General features: G+C 47.4%; 1 protein-coding gene across 2 annotated transcripts in view; it reads left to right on the forward strand.

The window, feature by feature from the left end:
- HSPA12B (heat shock protein family A (Hsp70) member 12B) overlaps positions 1-27,249 on the forward strand; it is a 331,731-nt gene that overhangs the window by 154,741 nt on the left and 149,741 nt on the right. For both annotated transcript variants that reach the window (XM_086960132.1, XM_086960131.1), the window contains exons 5-6: positions 12,508-12,694; positions 22,745-22,849. In XM_086960132.1, coding sequence (XP_086816258.1) covers positions 12,508-12,694; positions 22,745-22,849 — 292 coding nt within the window. The remainder of the gene's footprint in view (positions 1-12,507; positions 12,695-22,744; positions 22,850-27,249) is intronic.

Raw genomic sequence — 27,249 nt, forward strand, 5'->3', positions numbered from 1 at the left:
GCGGAATGGTGCTGTGGTGGTGCGGAATGATGCTGTGGTGGTGCAGAGTGGTGCTGTGGTGGTGCTGAGTGATAATGTGGTGGTGCTGAGTGATAATGTGGTGGTGCTGAGTGATAATGTGTTGGTGCGGAGTGTTGTGGTGGTGATGAGTGGTGCTGTGGTGGTGCTGAGTGGTGCTGCTGAGTGGTGCTGAGTGGTGCTGTGGTGGTGCTGAATGATAATGTGGCGGTGCCGAGTGAGAATGTGGTGGTGCGTGGTGGTGCTGAGTGGTGCTGAGGTGGTGCTGGGTGGTGCTGTGGTGGTGCTGAGTGGTGCTGTGGTGGTGCTGAATGATAATGTGGCGGTGCCGAGTGAGAATGTGGTGGTGCGTGGTGGTGCTGATTGGTGCTGTGGTGGTGCTGAGTGATGCTGTGGTGGTGCTGAGTGATGCTGTGGTGGTGCGGAATGGTGCTGTGGTGGTGCGGAATGGTGCTGTGGTGGTGCGGAATGATGCTGTGGTGGTGCAGAGTGGTGCTGTGGTGGTGCTGAGTGATAATGTGGTGGTGCTGAGTGATAATGTGGTGGTGCTGAGTGATAATGTGTTGGTGCGGAGTGTTGTGGTGGTGATGAGTGGTGCTGTGGTGGTGCTGAGTGGTGCTGCTGAGTGGTGCTGAGTGGTGCTGTGGTGGTGCTGAATGATAATGTGGCGGTGCCGAGTGAGAATGTGGTGGTGCGTGGTGGTGCTGAGTGGTGCTGAGGTGGTGCTGTGGTGGTGCTGAGTGGTGCTGTGGTGGTGCTGAATGATAATGGGGTGGTGCTGAATGATAATGGGGCGGTGCTGAGTGATAATGTGGTGGTGCAGAGTGGTGGTGCTGATTGATAATGTGGTGGTGCTGAGTGATAATGTGGTGGTGCTGCTGAGTGTTGTGGTGGTGCTGAGTGGTGCTGTGGTGGTGCTGGGTGGTGCTGAATGATAATGTGGCGGTGCAGAGTGATAATGTGGTGGTGCTGAGTGGTGCTGAGTCTAACAGAGGGCAGAATGGCATAAAAACAAGGGAAAAAACAGACTTGAATGTAAAAAATAAAAGTACACTGGCAGGGGGTAGGCACACTTAAAGCCCTGGTACTAATGAAACTGTCTGCCCACCTGTCATTCGGTTGTTATATAGTTTTATAGTATGTTACTAAATCTCAAAACAAGTTATTTGCAGCTGCGCTTAATCTGGCCACAAACAGAGAAAAACAATGCATTAAATTCGGGAATCAAAATCAGTTCTATAGGGAAACGGCCACCACAAGCTATCCACTAACACTGAATTGCTAAAGGCAAAACTGGCATTCCAAAATAAGTTATGCTCCACATACTAGAACAAGCGAACGTAACTTCAGTTTACGCAAGCAAATTCGCATTATTTTTTTTTAAAAACAATGCAGTTTCGGAGTTAAAAATACTTGCACCTGGGCCGATTTTGTGCACAACAGACAAACACGGAATACTAATACTTGGTGAGAACCTTTGGATTCTGCCTGCACTGCGATACAAACTGGGAGGCCAGGTAAATGGTAGAACGTCACATCAGCGGAGGATCTGGGTTAATAAGGCAGCAGGTTGGCTTTTCCCATCAAAACTTCCAAAGCGTCCTTGTTCGCTCAAGTGTGAAGGCCTTTTTGTAAAAAACGAGTGAAGGCTGAGGAACGCTGGAACTCAACATCGGTAAATCGCACCAAGAAAATACAGTCAAAAGAAATAAATGTGCGATTGCTGTCGTTTTTCGAAAGAAGCGGGACAAACAAGCCATGCCTGTGTGACAGTCGGAAAAGGATCGGCATGGTCGCACATTAGCACAATAAACTGGGTCCTGGTGGTAGTAGATCCATGACCTGCTCTGCCTCTCAAGGATACAAGAACTGGCAAACGGGGTAAAGGGGAAGCAAGATCGTGTGTCAGGCGCACAGAGGGGATTTACCGGCAAGGCTTTCGACGCATGCTATATGAAGCAGTATGAATGGCACAGGGATCTTTTGCCAAACTGTACAAGAAGGGGTTGCAATCAGTGCATGGACCGTGCTTTGCCAGTAAAGCTTTGCCCAGTCCGTGGAGGTGCTAAATAGCAGCGCTCCAGCACACAACCACACTCTCCAGCAGTGTCTGCGGTCCAAATCTAATTTAATGGCTGGTTGCATTGTGCAGGCTGCCTGCAGCTGCAGACCCCCGCTGGCTACCAAACTGCTGCTTGCTGCATGGGCAGCTGGCTGGGTCCACCTATCATGCTGCTGGTGATTGGGCCAGTGAAAACATGAGTGAAGACTCCCTCGAAACTGCCTTGGTGTCAGTGAAATGTCCGCGGTGTCGGGTAAAACTTTGTAGCCAGCCCCCAAGCCTTCTGCAAGTACTGCATGCTGCCAGCTAAGCTTTGCGAAGTTTGTAGGTGCTAAATAGCAGAGCTCCGGCAGACAGTTGAGGCGCTATCAATGTGTGACAATGCATTTCAGTGTGGTGATGTGGACTACCACACTGAACTGCATTCATTTAACCCATTGATGATACTCAGAGGCGTAGCTAGAGCTTGTGGCGCCCGGGGCTATCCCTCAGATTGCCGCACATGGCATCCGTAGTCCTGTGATTGTGTGAGGAATTTTGAATCTCACCTCACTGTTACATTTTGCGCACAAATATTTCTCACATGTATCATTGGAATGCTAGTTTTACATTGGTCTGTTAACAAGTGCAAGTAAGTGTTAACTATCTGAACTCGCAGTTGTAGAGGGCTGCGTACAGCAACCCAGGGTTACTCGCTTATTTATACTTTTGTGATTTTAAAAAAAAATACGTTTAAACATATTTGTCAGCCTGCCTGACTGTGACCGCAATGGGTGTCTCACAAGCTCTACCGAAGCTTGCCCAGCAATCATGCTATCACTCACATGCTACCTGTGGCGGTCGGAGTCCGTGAGTCAGCTGACTATAATGAATTTATGGTATAGGCCTGAGGCAATTGAGATTTGTGTTAGGGGCCTCTCACACCCTGTTAAGTCTGGGCCGAGGTCCCATGTAGGACAGAGAGAGCAGCATGGAGTTTAGTGATTCTTCTTTCCTGGTTTATTATTTGAGCTCTTTCCAAACAGCCGAAATGCCACATTTTCACAGACGGGTATTCTCATCGTCGTGCGTCGTGACTGTCACTCGAGACAGACTACTTTTGCACTTACCTGCGTGTATCTGGATCTGAAGGTGGGGTGTTGGATTTGTGGGGTCTTTCAACACTTGCTGTGCTGCAGGCTTTAAACAGAAATGCAGGGTGGACTGAATACCCGACTACACACGCATTTATGTTTTACAAGGAACATTCAAACTCACAGTCGCAATCCTTGTGCACTTGGGAAGAAGATGCAAGAACGGGCCCATTGCAAGTATAGCTGGACTTCTACACAGGGGAGTCAGGGTACAGACATGCTGTATGCCAACAACCACTGCCATAAGCCAGCAACTTTCAGCAAAAGGGTTATGGAAAAATGCCATGCACACACTACAGAGCAACAGAAGGGTCACAATTCTGGAGTCTGAGGAGTGCTAGATTTTGAATATGAGTGGTCCTGTTGATTGAGGACACCAACCTCCCTAGCAGCCACTTTATTTGGCAACTATACACCCCTATACATAATGTGCTGAGTGACAGGGGAATGTGGGAGGCTGTGGCTTTGGGTAATAATAAGTGCGAATAATCACATTCACGTATACATACCTAATATGCCTAACACAGAAAAAAATCATTCTACTTTGAGGCAACAAACAACATACATATTTTTTTTAAATTAACCTACGGGATTAAATCCGAGAATTTAGATTAAACGATCTACGCACAGACGTGCCGGTGGAACTTTAGAATAGGCCTTAGTATACATAATTTTTCTAGGTCGAACCCCCGCAATCAGGGTTGAGGGGGCTGCTCTGTGGTGGCGAAGTTTGTCAGGCTAAGGGCTTGTTTCACGCAGAATGTTACACCAACCTGGCGAACACAGAGTAGACACGCCGCTCTCTGTGAATACAGATTAACAGTACTCTCATAGCTGCTAAGGTTTCAGATTGCAATGTGTGATATTTTTATAATTTCGGTGTAATTATGAGTGACATTTGAACGACTATGAGTGACACTTCCTTGCAAACAAAATCAAGCAATGAAGACGAATGAAACATAAATATCAGAAATTACATCATTTTTAGCAATGAGAAACTCTAAGAACTTTAAACAAATGCTACAAAGCACCAGAGACGGAAAGACAATTCACTAATTTAGTGCCCTTGTAACCTGATTGTACTGTTTAACCAGGTGAGTAACATCGACTGCTGGGCCCCGGGTTCCTCCTTGGCAATCATGCACAGGAACATCGCTGAGGTCGCTCTATCCCACATGGGACACCCGGGGCCGGGGAGTCAAACAGGATGTGAGAGGCCCCAACACGGAACTCACAGCTGCCAGTCAGCCTTTACTGCGCAGCAGATAGTCAGGCCGGAGGCTGTATTACTTCAAAAGTGAAGACAGTACTACTGAGCACTAATATAAATAATTAAAATCTATTAGCAGTGAGCACACGGCCCCGGGGTCCACCCAGCATGCACTTTCACTCACCCTCCTTAAAATAATGAAAGTTTTCCAACTTCATGTTGCAAGGGCTAGTTCTCTAAGCAATTATGGTTAAAGTTAGCATGATGCACTGCTTTAGGAAAAATACAGCCGCTCATTCAGGCATGTCACTTACGTGACAGTACTGAGCAGTATTATAATTAAAAGGGATTAGCTGAGCACACTGACCCCGGTGTTGTCCAGCATGCGATGCTATGCCACCCGCTATTAACAAGGCTGAGTGAGTGTGCATGGCACTCCAAGCAATCAAAATATGGTTACCATCATGCCAGAAGTGCTTTAGTAAAATTACCGCCGCTCACTTACTTTGCACAGATGGTACTTTATGTTGGAGGCGTCGCTGCCAGGTGGGCTGGGGAGATGGCAGTTCGGCGGAGCTGCAGACGGGTTGTTGCTGCCTCTCGTTCTTTCTCGTTGTTCCCAAAATGATGTCCCTAAATACCGCAGAGAGGGTGTGTTTCTGAGGTAACGACCCCTTACTGCTACCATTGCTGGAAGTTGCTAGAAAGTCAATAAGTGGCACTAGGGTCAACAGACTATAAACATATCTGAGTCTTACTTTAGGAATATGTCAGGCAACTTTGATGACCCAGCTGCAGATTTACTAGATGTCTCCGGACTCATGATTGCTTCCACTAGTGACACACGGTCAGGCGGGGGCAGCATGGCGTAGCACCTGTGCCGCCGTGCCTGCATCTGTTCCTGGGAGCAGCTTCTGTGCAGATTTACGCGGAAGCCTGTCCCACGCTGCAGTCAACACACGGCAGACGTGCCACTTATCCCATTAATTTGCGTGAAATCGCAGTACCAGGACTACAGCATTGCCCTTCCCTTAATTGGTAGCGCTTTCGCGCGCTAAGAGATTGACGGCCTGGCAAGGGACCCACAAACGCGGTACATCGCGCACGCGCACCATACGTGCAATGCAGGCAGCTTTTACAATTTAGTAGATGTGCTTCTTGCACTTCACACGGGGCCGCGCGGCCCGTTGTGGCGTCCGGTATAATTTATTTGTGGACAGTGAAGTTACTAATGACACTTGAGTGTCCCCAAAGAATTTGTACAGGCCACAGCCACGGGCCACTAATGCCGCGCGGCTGCCGCCCCAAAATAGTGCCGCCTGGGGTGGACCGCCCCCCTCGCCCCCCCATAGCTACGCCAGTGATGATACTAGGAGTAGGCCCGAGGGCGCCCCCTGCTCAACAGGAGCACTGGGCTGCCGTTTACTCGGCTAAGCACTAACAATAAACAAGGGTGATTAATTCAGAGCTGGATTCACCTGCTGCTCGAAATGCCTGAGACACGCAGCTGCGGAGGGAGCGTCCTACGCTGGCTGGAGCTTTCAGTGGAACGGCTCTGCTGCGGCGGGCTCTCTCCTCATTTCAGGTAACAAGCATTGGCGGCCGGCCGCACAAGCATTTGCAGCCACGAAATGAAATAAATAAAAGCGGAAACAAGCGAAGGATAACGACGGGAGCATGCACCTCAGCTGTACGTGAGCATGCACCTCAGCTGTACGGAGCAAGTCACGCCGTGCGCGTTTCCATGTGCCGTGAGCATGCACATCGGACGTCTAGGGAGATCGTCATCACCTTCTGCGTCGCCTGCTGTTGCCGAGCCTGAGCCGCTAACCCTGCACACCTGAGGAGGAAAGACCGGCCTCGAGAGCAGCGGGGGACTCCTGAGTCAGCCCGGTGAGTAGGGGGGGACGTGTAAATACTGTGTTTTTGGTGCATCAGGCTAGCGAGACAGGAGATGGGCACTTCGAGTGTGTGGATGCGCGTGTGTGAGTGTGTGTGTGTGCGCGTGAGCCCGTGAGTAGGTTGGGGGGGGGGGGTGAGGGTGTGTGTATGCAGTGTGTGTGCCTGCGTGTGTGTATGCAGTGTGTGTGTGCCTGCGTGTGTGTATGCAGAGAGTGTGTGTGTGCGCGCAACTGAGAACTGAGAGAGGCATGGCTGACTGAGATCGGAGATGTGCACGGCTCCGGGGGCTGGGCGTGCGCGGTCACGCTGGGCAATCGGCGCTCGTCCACCTGTGTAGGTCGCTTCAGAGGCAACTTGGCAGCAATAGGTCTACGAGACCTAAAAAGGGGTAATAATATACAATGCCGAGGAACAGAGGTGACCATCACAACAAAAAACAGTGCAAAATCAAATGCCACTAATGTTGTGGTAGAAGAGAAATTAATTAACTCAAATGTAATTCAAACAGGAGGGTTTTCAGTTCAGGTTTAAAGATGGTCAGTGAGGTAGTGGTCCGTAAGCCCGGACGTAAAGAGTTCGAGTCACACTCCAAGAGAAGGGTCGAGCCCTACCGCATTCCCTTTTAAAGGTCTGGGATTCTAGAAGCAGAGACTCATCGTTTTGTGGTGTTCTAGGCAGGGTTCTCCAAAGTCGGTCCTCGAGGGGCGAATCCATGTCAGATTTGTAACATATACGAAGTTAGATAAATGTAGTTATCTTAAAAATCTGGCGTGGATCCGGCCCTCCAGGGGCGTCTTTGGAGAACCTTGTTCTAGCCCAATCAGATAACTTACCTTGGCAGCCCACTAATGTTGAGTGGAGGTTTAAATGGCCCTGTGGTTGATGCAGGCTGGTTTGTAAAATGCTTTCGACCCCATAGAAAGCCAGCAGAGCATTAGCAGTACTGATGAGATATGGCCATTCCTTTTGTCCTCAGAGATGAAATGTGGTACAGCATCTAGAACTGCTTTAGTGGAGCTAGATGTATTGTGAGGAGAGCAGTCATGAGAGAGTTGCAGTAGTGGATTCTTGATAGCGCCAGTGCTTGTATCAGAATCTTTTAGATCTTGCTCCACTATGAAGGGACATAGTCCCTATAGCAGATGTCATTGGAAGCAGTCGTTTTGGCGATGGTGTTGACTTGCCACTCTAGATTGAGACGTTTGTCGAGGATGACTGCTAGGGATCAGGCACAGCTGATGGTGGTAGGTTTGCTGTTCAGCATGTGGTTGAATCCATACAAGGCTGAACTGGCAGTGGTGAACGGATAAGGATACATTCTGTTTCAGATGTGTTCCCTTTCTTTTCAGTGCTGGGTTGTCTTCCAGTCTTGAACTGTGTTTAGAGCATTGGCAAGGTCAGAAATGCAGTCTGGAGTGGACGCCTCGAGATATATTTGGGTATCATCACCACATTGATGATAAAGGATGTGTGCGTTCTTTAGTAAGACTCCAAGTTCTTCGATGTACAAAGTAAACATGATCAGGGCTCAGACAGATCTCCGACGGGCCAGTTGTAATAAAGCTATGATCAGTCCATTGGGTCGGAGGAGGCCCCATCTTCACCCTTAGGCCAAGGACCGCACAATTAAGTTAGAAATGCCCACCCACCGGCAGGCATTTCTTTGCTGAAACCGAAAGCCAGACAGCCACCATGTCGCTGGGATCCATTCTAGATTTGTCTTTTTTTCTGCAGAAACAAACCCCAAATCCAGGTTATTTCAACAGGTAAAAACAATAGCCCTGCTGCACAGGGGCTTTTGTCCCTGGTTGTGGAAGCCGATGGTTGTTTCCCTGACCTGGTTCACATATCTGTATGGCAAACCTGGGCAAGAAAGTTAGGTATTGGGAAGGGCACTCTGATTGAAGCAGACCTCGATGCAGCATAGGCAGCCGTCCAATGGCAGACAAGCCACTACCATTGGCTGACCACCTGCAAATACTGAAAAAACAAAGTGTAACAATGGGTCAACAAGAAAATTATGCAGCTATCTAAATGACTGTGTGTGTATTGAAAGAACACAATCCCTGAATCCAAAGTATTCTTGGTGAAAAATATGTTCCCATCAGATACCCGTCCTGTACCGCCCTACATCACTTGGGATCCTTCACCCGAAGGAAGTGGAAAGAACCACTTAGGATTAGGTAGATTGTGGCCTAATCAAAATGTGAAGGAATACAGGGTGTATGAGTATAGACTATATGGTGGTATCAGGGGGCACAAGAAAATATATAGGTAAGCAGTGCATTAAGTGCTCGCTGTAGCGTGTGATAGTGAAAAAAGTTAATATTGGGTTGTGGGAGTGGAAAAAGAGTTTATTGGGGTCCTACCCACACCCAAGGTTAAAAAACAGTGCAAGTAGTAATAACAAATAACTACTAAGGTCTTATCTAGGTCGACATGTTTCTGCAGTATTCATTGGCTCAAAGGATACCAGTCTGCTTCATCAGGACCTTGTTGTTGACCCATTGTTACACTTTGTTTTTTCAGTATTTGTAGGGATTGTAACAATGCTAGGTCATTAAATACTTCCCACACATGCCCCCCTTTTGTATTAATGACCACCTGCAAAGCCATTGCAGGCTCCACGGTGGTCAATCTATATGGTCCCACTCCTCTGAGTGGGGCAAGTGAACAACAGCTTGGCAGAGCAGAAGATCCGCCAATTTATGGTGGGGGTCTTACTCCAGCAAGCTTTCAATGCGACCCTTTGTGAATGGCGTAAAGAGAGCCAACAATGAAATAGTATGCAGTGAGAGGACGGCAGAAGAGAAGAGAAATTCACAGCAGTGGTAGAACTAGGGCAGTGAAGAGGCCAATAATCTGATGGCACGTAAGACTGCAAGAGTTAGGAAAGAGTGGGAGCCTGGAGGACATACTCCGCAAAAGAAAACAACGGAACTCACTGACCAATACAAGAGCAATGGACAATTAATGGAATGCATAGCAATATTTGCAATACATTCAGGACATCACACCGATCAGGGCCAGACTCGAAACCAAAATCAGCCCTTGCAAAAATATTCAAGCCAACCCCACATTGCAGGATGCTGAGCATAGAATGCGGCACCGAAGGCATGGTTGGATCATGGCAACCAATCACAGCTCTGGATGCAGCCCCAAGCCTGCAGCCTGTTGGGGAAATGCCGGGGTGGCAGAATGGCCTGTCTGGCAGCGAGCGAGATGGCGCCATCAACTTATTTCAAAGTAGCAGGGGCTGCACAAACTTGTAAATTAGCATTAAAAGCCTAAACCAGGGTCCTCTAAAGTCGGTCCTGGGGAGTCCGGATCCATACCAGATTTTTAGCATATCCACATTTATATAAATGTAGTTAATTTAAAAATCTGGCATGGATCTGTCCCTCTAGGACCGACTTTGGAGAACTCCTACAGCGAGAATCTTAATGCACCGATAAAATGATTACAGATTTAGCATTGAGTAATAATATTTTATGTTAAATTTATCGTTCAAAGCGGGTTGAATCAAGTCTTCCAGGAAAATCAGATTATCGTTTCTGTGTGGAGCACTTGGCAAGGGCAGCGAGGCAGACACGAAACATTCACGACAGCCTGTAAAGCAATGCCTGCCTTTTATTAACAAAATGACTGCCTGCTTCCGGTTCCAAAGAAACGCGATCTCTCTGCGTGTGGTACGCACATAAGAGCCCGGTACACAACCCTTACCATAACACAAGTTAGGCGGGAACCCTGGCCTGGCTCTCTGCCCAGGCGGACGGGATCTGGGACCCGGGCCTCCACCATTCTGGAAGTTTCCAGGTCTCTCGCTGCCTCTCGCGGGTTCCGCAGGGACACACGGGTTTTTACGAGATGTTTGTAAGCGCCTTTCTTCCTAGACTGCGGTCTAGAATTTTGAATGAGTGTGGGGGAATGAAGCCAAAAGTGTGTGAAGCGGCCTCACTAATTGTGTAAATAAACATTACCTCAGGCCCCAGGGAGAGCAATATTCGATTTATTTTGCAGGGAGGAATGTGCTGGCTTCACTATCTAGTGTGTGTCACCGTCTGGTGCCTGTTTCTGGGTTGCTGACAGCAGCTAAAGCAACGTGGTTGAAATACACACAGGAAAGTCGTGCACTCACGCGCGCACACACGCATGCACAAAATTCACATGGGGAAAAAACAAATTCGCCAAGTAGCCACCCCATGCTTGAAGACATGTACACACAGCATTCGTACAATGTTACAGATTAAGGGATACCTGGTCCTTATATGAAGGTGGTGCACACAGCACAAATACACACTCCAGAAAATAAGGGGTCAATGTAGATTTGGTGCTTTAAAATCCACATAGGAAGCTTGCGTACATTCCACTCGTGTGTGTGTGTGTGTACTCGCACTCATACACATCAATCAATCAAACAGGGGCATTGTAAGCGCACTATTCACCCGTGGGGGTCTCAACATGCTGGGGGGGGGGGGATGTCCGCCGTTCCGTTCAGTCGAAGAGCCAGTTCTTGAGAGCCCTCCTGAAGGTGATCAGTGAAGGTGCGCGTCTCATGTAGATCGGAAGCTCGTTCCAGGTCTTGGCCACGATGTAGGAGAAGGTTCTTCCCCCTGCTTTGGATCAGGGGATGCGTGGGGTTCCGGCGAGGTTGGCGATCGTAGGTTCCTTTCGGTACTGGGAGGGTGAGTGGTGAGTCCGTCGTTGAGGTATTGGGGTCCGGTGTTGTGTAGGCATTTGTAGGTGTGGGTGAGAATCTTGAAAGTGACTCTCTTCTCAACGAGGAGCCAGTGGAGCTTCCGTAGGTGTTGGCTGATGTCCTCTCGTCGAGGGATGCCGAGGACGAGTCTAGCGGCAGTGTTCTGTATCGTCTGGAGCTTCCGAAGTAGGAAGATGTTCATGCCTTCGTAGAGGACGTTTCCGTTGTCCAGTCTGCTGGTGATGAGTGCGTGGGTGACTGTTTCCCTCGACTCTGGGGGTGAGGGGGATCCATTTGAAAGTCTTAGGGAGGATGCAGAGGGTGTTAAAACAGCTGGAGACGACAGCTTTGACCTGTCGGTTAGAGGGGAAGGAGTCGAGAACGAAGCCTAGTTTTGTGTGAGGCCTTAGGGGGTCAGAGGGTTGCCGAGGGTGGTGGCCCACTAGGTGGTGTTCCATGCCATGGGTTGGTTTCCGAGGATGAGTACTTCAGTCTTTTCTGAGTTCAGTTTAGGTAGCTGTTGCTCATCCAGGCGGTTTTACCTTGCATCCCTTCTGGAAGTTGAGGCTAGTGGTGGTGTGGTCTTTGGTGAGGGAGAGGATGAACTGGGTGTCATTGGCGTAGGATACTATGTCGAGGCCGTGCTGTCGGACGATGGTGGCGAGGGGGGCCATGTAGATGTTGAAGAGGGTCGGGCTGAGTGATGACGCCTGTGGGACTCCGCAGATGATTTCCATGGGATCGGAGAGGAAGGGTGGCAGTCTGATCCTTTGGCTTCTGCCGTTGAGGAACGATCGGATCCAGTCGTGGGCGGTTCCTCGTATGCCTACGTCGTGTAGTCTGGCTGCAAGTGTGCCTTGGGAGACGGTGTTGAATGCTACTGACAGGTCGAGTAGAATCAGGGCTGCGGTGTGGCCTTGGTCGAGGAGGGTGCGCACGTCATCTGTGGCAGCGAGTAGGGCAGTGCATAACACACAACATTGCGTTGAACATGACAAAATTCACATTTGATGTAGATGTGCTCAAAGCACAAATATGCGCTTCCAAAATCAAAGGTTGGACATAGAATGGATGTCAACTCAGACCACTAAATGAACACTCCATGGCTAATTGTGAGTACTCATGCTGGAACTTTTTACACACCCAGTAAAAAGTGAAAGCTTGGACTTTAGCGGGTGCAGCAAATGACACCAATTACAAGTACCCTCGCCCACTGTAAAATGCCCAGACTGTCAATATCTAAAATTCTGTATATTTAAGTTGTACAGAAACACATGAAGACACACAGTTTGCAGCCGCACTATTGTCATACATAAAGGTGTGCACGCAGCACAGACACATGCACCAGATCATAGACATATGCTGAAAACATGCTCTTTACACACAGACAATCCGTCCGCCAAACTCTAAATCGGGCCCGTTGTACAGAATGTAGTACATGTATGATCTCAGAGCATTAATGCTTCTTTCATTCTTCTTCTAGGAAATGGGAGGGTGGAGACCCCGGTGTTGCTCATCAGAAAACCCCAACAAGCTTGTTGTTGACTCCAGAGAAGAAGTTTCACAGTTTTGGATACACCGCAAGAGATTACTACCATGACCTGGACCCGGAGGAGGCGAGAGAGTGGCTCTACCTGGAGAAATTCAAGATGAAGATCCACAGCACCAGTGTAAGCTGAGAAGTCGTGATTTTTGGGGCAATTCACAGCCTTATTTGCACACAAAAGTTTTACTTAGGTGTGCTAAAAAGTGAATTTTGCTTTCAGAAATTCCACACCGTGATTTGGATCAAGATTTGCTGATTATCCAAAATGCAGATTCAATTTTCAGCTAGGCACAATCCACATGCCCCGTAAATTTTGCACAGGTTTCGGGGTTGAGGGGCTTGAGTGATGCCAGGAAACCCATTGAAAGGCAGTGTGGGCCTTCTGGTCATTTACAAAATGTGCCAATGCTCTTCACACCCAATTTGCACATCTTCATTTAGTGGCAGAAAACAATGGATTAAGTGTTTTAAATGGCAATGAAAATAACCAGAATACCCCTCTATTTCACTGAGCATTCGGAGAAGGATTTCCCACCATGGAAACCTATTCTGTAGTGGGGAAGTGTGGTCGAAGATATGGTACTGATGCATGAATATGTACAGCAGATAATGCGTGAGCAATTACATTACAATTTGGCAGATGCTATTGGTGGAAAAAGGTACTTACCACTTGACTATCATCCTTGAGCGGAAGGGAGCACAGAATGGCACAGTTTTCACTTAGCCATGAACAGTACTTTCGCGTAGTTCTTTGAAGCTTTGCTTTCCCAGACGCTGAGGGTGGATCCTGACCATAATGCAGAATTATTTGAGGAGGGAGAGATTACAACCCAACAGCATTTGACATAAGGACCAGCTGAAATTGAGTACATGGATCGCCCAATAAGGAAGCAAGAGAGTAATGTGGGATATCACTATAGGTAAGATCCCAAGGGTAGCGTGTATCCTTGCTGAATTCTGTGCAGTGCTTTAGGACTTACCTTTATAACAAGACTCTCGTTAAGGTGTAATTCCAGCCCACACAGAGAGGTAACAAGAATTTTTACACCAAAAACTTGACAAAAAATCCTTTTGATTTTGTGGTTTATCGACTTTCGTCAATTAATCAATATTAGGGTAGACATCATAATCTAGAGTACAATATCAGTGGAGCTGGCAGTTCATTTTCATCTAGTTATTAGAATAGTAAATAAGGTTTGTGCTGGGACAGATTGAATGTGGGCGGTCTGTTCCGTGCGCTTGTTGCAATCCCGAATCTTCATGGTGAAAATATTTAGCCTATGTAGATCTTTATGAAGCTGGTGCGGTGAACATCTGGGGCAGAACATTTGTCCTGAAACTGGTCAATGAGATATATGAAAATCTACACCTAAGCCATGTAACAAATGCTGTCGTCTAAGAAAGCGCCTTGAGATCCTCACGGGTGATTTGCCGCACTTTAGAAATGCTCGATTGATTGATTGAAAGACGGCCTATTCAGAATGGAATCCATCAGAGCTCTCTGGGTTTTGCTGTTGGACCCTGAGCTAAATTAATCAAGAGAATTCATTTGTTCCAGGGGATCTTTGTGCTCTGATTTCATTACGTAAGAACAGCCTACGACTCCGCTACCTGACGAATCGAACCTTGTCAACTCTATCACCTCAATATATCAGGATGTCGAACAGCGTGAAATTAACTGATTAAACAAAGAATATGATTTGCCGGAGTTGGAGGTGTCTTGATTTCCACTTTTTGTAGCTAAGTAGATTCCACTGGCAAAAACAACATTTTCCAAAGTTATCTACCAGTTTGTGGTGAAACTCATAATAACAATAATGATATTTGAGGCCTATATTTGCAGGTCATAAGGAACCTATCACTATGTTTAAGTGAGATGGATGGTCACTTAAGGTACCTCATCAAACCCTCATCCATACATGGAGAGAGGAGGCTTGAAGCCTCAGATCTCAAGTGTTATTTTTACATCACTCAGTTGCAACCTTTAATGCAGTGGTAATGGATTAAGGCGTGAGGCCTACCGATTAGGAAGACTTATAATGTTGACATATAGAATGAGTATGCAAATATCCTGTCTTAAATTTGTTGCAAATATTACCAGAGTGACTAGGAGTTTGAATAAGATCTGGTGGAGTATGTCTGGCAATAATGGCTATGTTAACACAGGCTGGTATGGAGGAATAGAGCATAAAGTTCATCTGAAGAGCAAGCGGGCAAGACCAGTAGGTAGATTACAAGTGTGGTAGGTGACTAACAAACAGACTAGGTTTTTTTGTGGGTTCAGATCAGTTTTCTCAGCCTGGTAACTGTTGGTGTGTTTTATGTTTTTCTAAATTCGTTTTACCTTTTAACACTTTGGAATAAAATCCTATTCCCCTATAAAAGATTCCAAAATGGCTACTTTTTGGGCGATCTCCAAAAATAATATGTTTTATATAAGACTGCATTTCCAAGCCTGGCTCATTGATTCAACATCGCACATGTTTGGAGTATGACGAATAGAAGGATAAAGGTTATTAATAATTAGCAGCGAGGAGAGGTGCATTATGGGATAGACTTTTGCGAATCCAAGAATGAAAACAAGCATCACACATGCATCCAGCCGATTAAAATGTGCGCGTGCTGTTAAGACTGAGTTACATTAGGCATGCGGCACAGTTGAGAGCCCACGGCTACACTTATTTCACTCTGTGTGAAAAGTGCTTGGGTGCTGGCCAGCAAGGTAGTGACACTACCACCACATGCACTGCTGGGGCTTCAAATATGAAATGATACTGGAATAAAACATACAGATTATGGCAAAAATATATTTTTGGACCGCCCATTGGATTAAACTTGAACATTATGTTGAGTGGTATTGAGTTGTTAAGAGCAGATACCCTGCTTAGTATTTTGTGGGATGAGGGAACATTCTTACAGGTGGTTGCAACGTAAGCGGCAAGTGCAGAGAAGCTGCACAGAACATGTATGACATGTATGCAGTGTTGTGTGGTTTTGTCTTTTGGGTCCCACACAAGACCAGTTAAGTAAAATAACAGTGCAAGACATTGTGTCCCACAGCACCTTGCCAGAATGCTTATCTCCTAATCTTCAGAATTAGCTTCCTTGAGTCTGGTCCAACCCTTCTGTATTCTGACTTCCTTCGGATGACATTTCCCAGGGCTGAGCACCAGTCTACACATGACGTTTGCTGTATTATCTCTGATCCCCCAGGGCTCCTCCCTCAGCCCGACGCTCTTCAACGTCTACATGGCTCCACTTGCCCCCATCGTCAGAACCTACGGACTCAACATCGTGTCATATGCAGACGACACCCAGCTCATCCTCTCCCTATCCAACGAGCCCAACACCGCCAGACGCAACTTTCGAGAAGGCATGGAAGCCGTCGCCAAATGGATGAAAAACAGCTGCCTTCAACTAAACACCAACAAAACAGAAGTACTCATCATGGGCCCAAACCCCGACGCCTGGAGCAACACCTGCTGGCCCACCGCCCTCGGAAACCCGCCAACCCCCGCAGACCACGCACGCAACCTGGGAATCATCCTGGACTCCGAGCTCAAAATGGACCGCCAGATCAACTCTGTCTCATCTTCCTGCTTCCAAACCCTCCGCCTCCTTCGTAAGACCTTCAAATGGATCCCCCTCGAACACCGGAAGACAGTCACTCACGCCCTGGTCACCAGCAGACTCGACTACGGCAACGCACTCTACGCCGGAATAAACAAAAACCTCATCCACAAGCTACAGAACATCCAGAACCCCGCCGCAAGACTGGTCCTCAACCTGCCAAAACACTGCCACATCTCCCAGCACCTGCGCACACTCCACTGGCTCCCCGTCGAGGCGAGAATCACCTTTAAGATGCTCACCCACGCACACAAGGCTCTCCACGGCACCGGACCAGCATACCTGAACAGCCAACTCAAATTCCACGCACCCCAAAGGACCCTACGATCAGCCCAGCTTTCCTACGCCGTGGTCCCCCGCACCAGAAAGACCAGATCGGGACGCCGCTCCTTCTCCTTCCTCGCGGCCAAAGCATGGAACGCCCTTCCGCTCCACCTCAGACAGACAACATCGCTCCCCATCTTCGCAAGAAACCTCAAAACCTGGCTCTTCGACAGACCCCTCCTTGATGGAATGGAACCTGCACCCCCCACCCCCCTCACCCCTAGCGCCTTGAGACCCTTACGGGTGAGTAGTCGCGCTTTAACAAACTCCTGATTGATTGATTGATCTGATGAGCAGCCATGAGAACACGGCCATGCAGCGGACATGTACCGCGTATCTCCAGCCAATGTCCAGCCATACGCCCATGGTCAAAGTGCCCATCGATGGAGTCACCTGGACCTCACCAGATGTGAACTTGCATCCTCGTGTGGGTCACATCTGATTCTGCTCCTTAGAGTTTGAGAGTTAAACACATACATCCACCTTTTCTTCTTTCATTTATTCAGGGCCCCTGCAGACACCTTCAGGGTGCTTGTGGTGGGCAGGTCCTCTGTGCACATGAAGATGCTACAGGTTCTGAAAGGAGTCAGTACCATGATACACTTAAGTTTTGGTTTATTAGCACATCCCTGTTCTCTTTCGAGTGCAGGGTCTTCAGTAGAATTAATGTTTTATTGTGAATAGAATAGTGGTGAGCCTAAGAGTTGAATCCTAATTGAGTCACAATAAAGTGCTGTGCAGTAAAGTGGGGATACAAGTGCCAGCTTGACGGGATGGAGTTTCAGATATTTGTGTGTGTGTCTTTTTTAGCTTTGGCTGCAGCCAAGACCTTTAAAAAAATAAAATCTTAAAAAATAAAATCATATATATATATACACAGAGGAGCTTTGAGTCAGTAGTTTTCATCATTTGGTCTATTATATTGTCATTCACATTTTCCTTCGACCCACCACTGCAAACAGTGTGGGGCATTCGGGCATCCCACTTCAGCCATTGGCTCTCCTTGCTGTGGGTGGGAGCAATTTGATTGCCCATATATGTACGTCCACCTAAAAACTAGGGGCCCAATTCATAAAGGGCCTCCGCACTCGTGGTGGGGGCCGGAACGCGTTGTAGGACCTCCACAATGAGAAATCGCATTGCTGAGGTCCCACAGCGAGTGCGGGGTCTCCACCACGAATGCGGCGACCCTTTGTGAATTAGGCCCTGGATCTCTTCAGTGCCAAGTAGGATTTTGATGTTTTCTTGTTTGTCTTTGGGGGCTCCTTACGCCCTGCCCATTTTTAATTGGTAGAAGCAAAATGTCCAGGAAGGAATCATTTCAATATAATTTCAATGTTATATATGTCACATACGTGAACATTCGATTATAGTGACCATAGGGATTCACAAACAACAATCCAATTGTATCAAAAATATATATTGTTTTAATTTTCAATGCATAGATAGCTTTCTTAGGAGATAAAAGTCTGGCAACAAAAGTACTACCGAAATAATCATAAGAAGTACTGTGGTAGTAAACAGAACACCTTTCGCATATAATGTGGGTAAAGAATAGAACCACATACAAGTGAATTAACACAATGAAATTCACAGATTATATTTAATTATATTATTATGCAATTCTCCTTGTACCTTAGGGTTTGATTTATGCTTTTGCTATTATGTTTGTACTAGATATTCCTGTGCAACTATTCTGTCCTGAAGATGGTCATATGGATCGGTTTCACTAATGAGGACCGAAACGTCGACGCACAACGCCTTTTTTGCAAGAAACTGTAGATTCACTTAAATATAATCTGTGAATTTCATTGTGTTAATTCACTTGTATGTGGTTCTATTGTTTACCCACATTATATGCGAAAGGTGTTCTGTTTACTACCACAGTACTTATGATTATTTCGGGGAGTGTCTGCACTCGGGGCGGAATCACCACAATGAGAATTCTCATTGCGAAGATTCCGCCCCATGTGCTGAGACTCCCCAGTGACTGCGGCGCATCCGCCACAAGTGCGTAGCCCCATCGTGAATCAGGCCCCATATACCCAGGGCTGTTGTCTTTTGACTAACTCCAAATGTGCACTTCCAACACATAATAAGAGTACTTGCAACTAACTATGTGTACGAAAAGAGCAGCGCTTTCAGCAATTTTTGTGACCTAATGAAGTTGAGCGGTTACCTAGAGGTTGTTGGACCTTTTGTTTCCCATAAGGATCTTTACAGAAAGTTGTAGTTGGAAGAAAGTGGTAACATACATTTAAAAACAGATTGGTAAAAGTTGGGACACATTAAATATCATCACACCGCACTCTTCTCCCTCAACTTGTTGTTGTGAGCTTGTTCACCTGTTTATTGAAGGGTGCTTGGTTTCATTTCAGACAGAACTATTCTTACTAGTCAAAATATAGGCACTTTTCCTGGTCTGGAACCTTTTTAGGTCTCGCCTAGACGAAAGCAAAAGCGAAGCTTTTGTTGTCTAGAGCGAGACAACTTATGTAATCACTTTTGGGGGAATGTGGACAGAAGACTGTCACGAGATTTGACCTTGTGAACGCGCACGTTATTTCCGTGCGCAAACAGCCAGCCCCACACCCCTGCTCACAGATTACACAGGCACACGCTGCAGCCCCCCCCACACACATACAGACACGCACGCATACACACGCCGCTGCCCCCCCCCCCTGCACAGACACCCCCCCCACCGCCCCATGCATCGGGAGATCTGCCATACCTTCAGGGGAAGGACCGAGAGTGGCTGCGAAACCGGCAGCTTCCCCCAGACCGGGGGCGCATCTCCACCAACATCGCAGAGAGCAGCGGTTGCAGGCCCCCACCGTAAGAAACAGGCCCCGCGGTGCGCACACTGGGAATAACAAAAGGGGACGAGATCCATGGCGCGCGACACGGCACAGGGAGGCGGTGCGCGCCACGCCTCCCTCGCTGCCTGGAACGTGTGCGCGTGCTCCCCAGCCTGTCGCGAGCACGCCGCCTTCTGGTTTAAAGGGATGGAGAGAGTCTGAATACATGTTGTCCAGATATCGAATCTCTCTTGATGAAAACATGTTATTGTTTGAGGGTGTGCATTAGTCAGGAGGTTCTTGTATGTATGTTTGCAGCTTTATATAACGTGGACTTGGCCTAACGGCCTTGGCCTTACATCAGAGCCAGAACGGGAGAAGTTAATTAGTTTGCCCAGAATCACAGTCTGATGCACTGTGGCCGGGATTCGAACCTGGTTCGCAGCTCCAAAGTGGGCAGCTCTAGCCGCTAGGCCGCAGGTAGCCCATCCCAGCTTGAATCTGAGACTGTCGGATCTCTGCAGTAAGAGCATTAACCCGAAGCGCTATCTTACCTCAATGGAAAGAAGTGACTGCGGTGGACAGTGGCCCATATGAAAGGGGGCGCCGAATTCGGGCCCTCTAGGTATACACTCTGCCCCATCCCAGGCCGAATCAGTGCCCGCTAAGGGTCGCTCTTTTTTACCTGGTGCCCTGCGGCTAGTCGTGCAGTGCCCGTGACTCACACTGACCGTCAGTGAGAAACAGTGACTCACTCTACGGCCCTCCTGACTGCCTCTGACCTTCCGCCAGCACGACCAATCAGTCTCTTAGGAGGAGACAGAAACACGCCGGTGCACAACTGGTGTCCACAAAGGGTACAGAGAGGCCAATCGTGTCAGCTCAACAAAAAAGACAATGGAGGCGCTGGGTTTTACAGTAACACACTCACCCGCCACAGATGGCTACTACCAGGTCACAGCAGTGGCTATTACACCGCCATGCTCGCCGGGTCCCACGGCACCCCAAAAAAAAGCACTGAAGGCATTAAGCAGCTTGGCAATACACCCCACCCGCTCCCCATCCCTCCCTCCCACCCCGGCCGAACGGCGCACGGAAAATATGACACGGGGAGGATGATGGTGCGGGAGAGAGGCAGGGGGTACCTGTCAGCGGCGGGCCGGCTGGGGCTCCCGGGGCTGGTGGCACCGGCGGCGGCAGGGAGTGCGCTCGGGCGCCGGGAGTTTGTCATGTCCGTGCACGCACGGGGGAGGGACGGTTCCGGGCACGGGGAGAGAGAAGCTGCAAAGGCCGGGGCGGTGGGGGCCCGTGCACCCCCTGAGAGGAGAGAGCCGCGGAGGCGGCGGTGGCTCCGGACGCACCTTGAAGGTTCGAGCTCAGAGCGGGATGGGGAAGTTATGAGCCCCCACTCCGGGTCGTGTTGTTGCAGGTTCAAGTGTCAATAAAGAGATGGGTTTCAATTCACCATGGCAACAAGACCCGGGTTCAAGTCCACTAAGAGAGGGATGCTCCAACAAGACCTGGGTTCAAGTCCCCTAACAGGGAAGGGTGCTCCAACAGGGCACAGGTTCAAGTCACAGCACAGGGATGGCACACATCCGAACATTTTTCAAGTCTCCAAAGAGGGGGAGATCACTTTTTCTTTTTTTGGGGAGGGGAGGGGGGGGGAATAAGTCCATTGCAATCAATGGAGATGGGAACATTTATTTAAGGGTAAGGAAGCTTTTCATGGCGGGTGTCCCATTTAAGTTTAAACAAGGAATTTTGCTTGTTTTTTTAGGTAGAGAAGACGCCTCTGAGAAAAAGTCACACAGTTCAAAGGAGGGTGAGCCGAGAGCCATGCTTCCTGTTGGGTGCGCTGGGTTCAAGGCCAAGTAAAGGAGGCACGAGAGCATCACTGCTGCAACGTGACTGGGGCCGAGTCCTAAACAAGCATTTGCAATGCAATAGGACTCGCATTTATGCGAGTTTAAGCTATTGGCATTGTAAATGGCAATGCCTTTTATTTATGTTTTACAAACCAAAACATTAATACAAGGCATTGAGATTTACAATGCCAATAGCTCAAATTTGCATAAATGCGAGACCTATTGCATTGCAAATGCTTGTTTCTATTTTGTATTGCTTCTCTTGGTGGAACAAGACTATGGTTCGTTGAAATTGTATAAAAATAAATATTGGGTGAAATTGTTTTAATTGCCGTCAATATTCATAAAAGTCGGCATTTAGAGCAAAATGTGATTTGCCGTGTGTCCCATGTACCTTCTTAGAGACGAGAGAACACTGCGGAAAAAAGTCTTGCAAGATACCAGCAGGACACAGCTTTATGCAGAACATGTCTCATGGCAAAACATATATTCTGTGCAGATAAGCCTCTTGTGTGCAAAAAAATTATACAAAATTGTGTAATTTGCAAATGTCACTGGCCTAATAAAGGATTTACCAGGGCTTAGGCAAGACCTTGCTTCTTTCAGTCACACTCTTGTCATCCCAGGAGAAAGAGAATTTCCAGATATCTCTAAGAGCACCACACTCCAGCCATACATTTCAGGTATTCCTACAGTGCCCTGCACACAAAGCATCTTCATTCCGTCCCTGCAGCCTCCTGGTATTCCAACCAGTGGCTGTGCTTGAATCCATTTACTCAACCAGCAGGATGGTTGGAATACTCACATAACTATATCAATATTCACAAATAGCTTCCAGAGCCAGTCCCATCCTGGAAACACAGCTAAATTCACTCCTTCAAAAGTTGTGGGTAAATGGGATTTTGGAGTGCAATAGGACATGCAACACTCCATGTGCGTTGCTACGTAGGCGATGTGTTTCTCCACCTAGAAAAGAAGTGCAAGGCATTAGAAGTGCAGATGGAAGTCTACAATTTGCTTCGTTTTCCATACATACAGCTTGGAATATCTGTGAATCTCATAATATCACAAATCTTAGCAATCATAAATAGAAATGATGATACATACATTATTGTCGGTAGGGTGCTTCCAATGCCTGGGTCAGGAAGAACCATGGTGCTGGCAGGACTTCACAACAGAACTGGGAAAATTACAAAAGGACAATTAACTAAGTTTTGAACAGCTGTTCACTAACTACTGAGGCAAACATCAATACTACATCTAACATCGTTTTTCCATGGTGTGTATCTTTCCCGCTTGTTCTTCAATTTCCTCAAATAATGAGAGTGTACCTGCTATTTAAATGATCACGATCAGGCATCACTAAAACTACATGAAAACCTGTCCTGAAAAAAAAACAGACTGCAAAATATATACACTGAGATATGAAAAATACAATGATATATTTTTTTCATATAAGGCTTCGGCCGTCTTGTTCAATGATTATTGTAAAAATGATCGAGTGGGATTTAAAAATGGGTCACGTGTCCTGATGATCATCTTTATTTGTTTCAGGATCTTACCATGAAAACAGAGCTAGAGGCTGTAAATGGGAAGAAAATCCAAGCTCTGGAGGTGTTCGCGCACGCGCTCCGCTTCTTCAAGCAGCACGCCATGCAGGTAACTTATGTGACAATCAGCAGTGAACCCAGCGCAAGGCACGCTGGAAAGTTTTTGCAACTATTTTTTATCAAGGATTTTTCAACAGTAATTTTTATAATGGTATTTATTTTATATTGCATCATACTTTGTTGAGATGCCTCCTACAAAAGAATAATTAAACTGATGTAAGTTATGACGACAAAAGCGTGAAGATCTTAATAATTACCAAAAGGTATTGGTATTCAGATATAGTTGTTGCTTTTCTGGTTCCTGATTTATCTGGAATATTTTTTTTAACCCCTTCACTGCGGCGGCAATTCCGCCGCAGTGCTAGGAGGTGGGGGGGGGCCGCGCCGCTCACCTGCGCTTGTGACGGAACCACTCTGTCATGCGCCTCGGTGAGCTGTGCTAGTGACGGAACGGTTCCGTCACGAACGCGCCCGCTCAATATAACGCGCCGCGTCGAGCGGGCCGTGACAGGACCGTTCCGTCACTAGCCCAGCTCACCCGAGGCGCGTGACGGAACGGTTCCGTTATAAGCGCCGAACGGGTTAAAGGTACTTTCAAAATCTTTGGAGTTGCCCGATTGATGGCATATCTGGAGATGACGCAGTAGGACTGAATTTGAAACTACACTTCTTCTCTTACTTGAGAAGGCCTAAGTGCTCCTTCACAAATTATATTGTACGAAATCCCAGATTCCTTAATCCTTTTATGAGACGTTCCATGTCATTGTTTACCTTGTGTGCTTTGTGGGTTCAGGAGACCACCAACCACCCCCTCCCTTTTAATTGCTTCATGGGTTAGCTTGCTCCAACCTGAGGCTTCACTGATAAAATGTTTGTTAGTCAAGTCAAGTCAAGTCAGAGAATTTATATAGCGCGCTACATACCCAGAGGGTCTCAAGGCGCTTGAGGAGGGGTGGGGAATTACTTGTCAAATATCCACGTTTTAAGTTGCTTTCTGAATGCTAGGTGGTTCTGGGTAAGGCGATGGTAAGTGGGAAGTGAGTTCCAGGTTTTAGCTGCCGGGTAGGAGAAGGATCTACCTCCCATGGTGGTTTTGTTGATGCGAGGTACAGTGGCAAGGGCTTGGTTGGATGATCGTAGCTGGCGGTAGGGGGTGTAGAAGGACAGTCGTGTGTTGAGGCATTCTGGTCCGATTTCGTAGAGTGCTTTGTGTGCGTGGGTTAGGAGCCGGAAAGTGATCCTCTTATTGACGGGAAGCCAGTGGAGGTTTTTCAGGTGACCAGAGATATGTTCTTTACGCGGGATGTCTAATATGAGCCTGGCTGAGGCGTTTTGGATTCGTTGGAGTTTTTTCTGGAGTTTAGCGGTAGTACCGGCGTAGAGGGTGTTTCCATAGTCCAGTCGGCTCGTGACCAGAGCGTAGGTGACCGTTTTCCTAGTTTCGGTGGGGATCCAACGAAATGTTTTTTTGAGCATGCGAAGAATGTTGAAGCAGGATGAAGAGACGGCGTTGACTTGTCTGTTCATCGAAAGTGAGGAATCCAGGATGACGCCCAGGTTCCGTGCGTGGTCTGTCGGGATGGGTGCTTTTCCAAGGGCTTCTGGCCACCAAGAGTCGTCCCATGCAGAGGGGGAGGTACCTAAGATGAGGACTTCTGTTTTATCTGAGTTCAGTTTCAGACAGCTGTGTTTCATCCATTCGGCTACTTCTTTCATTCCTTCGTGTAGGTTAGTTTTGGCGGTGCTAGGGTCATTGGTGAGTGATAGGATCAGTTGAGTGTCATCCGCGTAGGAGATGATGTTGAGGTTGTGTTGGCGGGCGATGGCCGCGAGGGGGCTCATGTATACGTTGAAAAGGGTGGGGCTGAGTGAAGATCCTTGTGGTACGCCGCAGATGACTTCAGTAGCCTCTGACTTGAATGGTGGAAGGCGGACTCTCTGGGTTCTTCCGGTGAGGAACGAGGTCATCCATTCCAGTGCTTTTCCTTGGATTCCGATGTTTCTGAGGCGCTGTAGAAGGGTGCTATGGCAGACTGTGTCGAAGGCTGCGGAGAGGTCGAGGAGGATGAGGGCGACTGTGTCTCCATTGTCCAGTAGAGTTCGAATGTCGTCTGTTGCTGCGATGAGGGCGGTCTCAGTGCTGTGTTTTGCTCGGAAGCCGGACTGTGAGGAGTCGAGGGATTTGTTGGCTTTGAGGAAGGCGGCGAGCTGGTTGTTGACAGCTTTCTCGATGACTTTGGCCGGGAATGGAAGGAGGGAGATGGGGCGGTAGTTTTTGAGTTCGGTGGGGTCCGCTGTGGGTTTTTTCAGAAGGGCGCTGAGTTCAGCGTGTTTCCAGCTTTCCGGGAAGGTGGAGGAGTTGAAGGAGCAGTTGATGACGTCTCGGAGGTGCGGTGCTATGATGGAGTCTGCTTTGTTGAAGATGTGGTGAGGGCATGGGTCTGTGGGGGATCCTGAGTGGATGGAGTTCATCAGGCGGATGGTGTCCTCAGTGGAGATTGGGTTCCAGTCATTAAGGATGTTCGAGGGGGGTGAAGGTCCAGCAGATGGTTGGGTGGGTTGGTCTCCGGATTGGTTGTCGAAGCTGTTGTGGATGTCTGCAATTTTGTTGTGGAAGAATGAGGCTAGGGAGTCGCAGAGGGCTTGAGAGGGGGTGATGTCGTTAGAGTTGGCCTAGGGATTGGTAAATTCCTTGACGATGTTGAAAAGTTCCTTGCTGTTGTGGGCGTTGTTATCTAGTCGGTCCTTGAAGGCGGTTTTCTTGGCCTTTCGGATCAGTTGGTGGTGTATGCGGGTGGCGTTTTTGAAGGCGTCCTTGGTGCTGGTGTTTCTTGGATTTCTTAAGATCATCGTTGAACCAGGAGGCCTTCTTGCTGCCAAGTTTGCTTTGTCGTTTTTTCAGTGGTGCTAGGATGTCGGCGCTGTTGGATAACCATAGGGTGAGGTTGGTGGCGGCTTGGTCGGTGTTTGAGGAGTGGGCTGGGGGGTTTAGAAGAAGCGATGAGGAGATCTGGTCGATGGTGATTTTGTTCCAGTTTCTTTGCAGAGTTGGTTGGGGGTGGTTTTCACCCTCACATATATTTAATGCACATATTTGTTTCTAGCTAAGGAATAACTAACTATGTCAAGTTTGTGGGTGAGATGCTTCAATGTTTTTATCTGCTTATTCCTGTTCTCCATGTGATTGTTTACCTTTTTTATTTTAGAAGTCCCACAATCCTAGTTTCCTTGCGTAAAGTCAGAAGTATTATATTTATACTCTTGCTAATGATTTAGGTAACTCATGAAGCCCATCAGTGTCAGTTCTAATATAAAGGTAGTACTGGAAACACCAAAAGTATTATTCCTAAATGTATGTCATCTGTATATTTAAAACAATGAATATTAAGGAAGATCTAAGCGGGACACATTGACTACAATTGGCACAAGATTAAAAACTTGGCTAATATTTGTATTTATTGTATCTTCCATTCACATCTACACCGACCCATGTAAAAGAAGGTGCTCTTTAAGTGGAATCTAGTTGACACAACACATATGACGTTTTCTTACTTGCCCAAGAGCGGTGGAGTCAAGTTTGTCAAAAGGTTGTTTGTAATTCACCCAGCTACAGTGAAATTGACCCGTCAGTTTTATAACACTTTTCTTTCCGACAATGTAGCCATATGACCCAGCTCCGAAGGACCTCCACTGGCTTCCATTTGGAGACGGGATTAAATTCAAAGTATTCTGTACTTCTAAGAAAGAACTCTAGGAAAAGGCCGTGGGTACCTCTGAATATTCACCCCTCCCATACACACCCATACTGCGGTGCTTAGTTGGATACTCTAGGTCTAGCAATACAAAACTGATTAGACAACCCAAATACAAAAGAAACATTGAGGAAATACAAATATTCAGGTTCAGGGCACACCTTTTGATCTCCCTGAACATTCTCTTGCCCACCCTGCCTAACATGGCTGTATTCAAACCTTCTTATTCAAGAAGGCTTATGGCTCAAAACCAGCCTGTGCCCACGCCGAGTAGGCTAGTAGGAGCCACCTGAGTTTTAAGCACACAAGGTTTTATACTTGACTACTTTGTAAAACCGTCAAATGGGTGAAATTAATCTAGTCTGATGCTAAGTTGATTTTGGTGACATGTTCTTTATTATATTGATGAATTAAAGAAACACATACATTCATATAGTGAGCCAGTAAAGTATATTAGTTGACTGCGGATAGGTCCTACAACTAACGTTGCTCTGTCAAATTTACAGTTCTACAACACTTTTAAACCTTACTTTACAGATAGAAAATTGAATATCAACCGCCTTGGGGGGGTTTAAGTGTCTGTCTGACCTGAGAATTGCCTCACGTTGCCCTCTTTAACTTCATCCACGCATTTGCAGTGATGTAAACCGGTGCCTGTGGATATTTCAATGTTGAACATTGAGACCATGACAGACAG

This window comes from Lissotriton vulgaris, chromosome 3_1 (assembly GCF_964263255.1).
Source record: "Lissotriton vulgaris chromosome 3_1, aLisVul1.2, whole genome shotgun sequence".
Taxonomy (NCBI): domain Eukaryota; kingdom Metazoa; phylum Chordata; class Amphibia; order Caudata; family Salamandridae; genus Lissotriton; species Lissotriton vulgaris.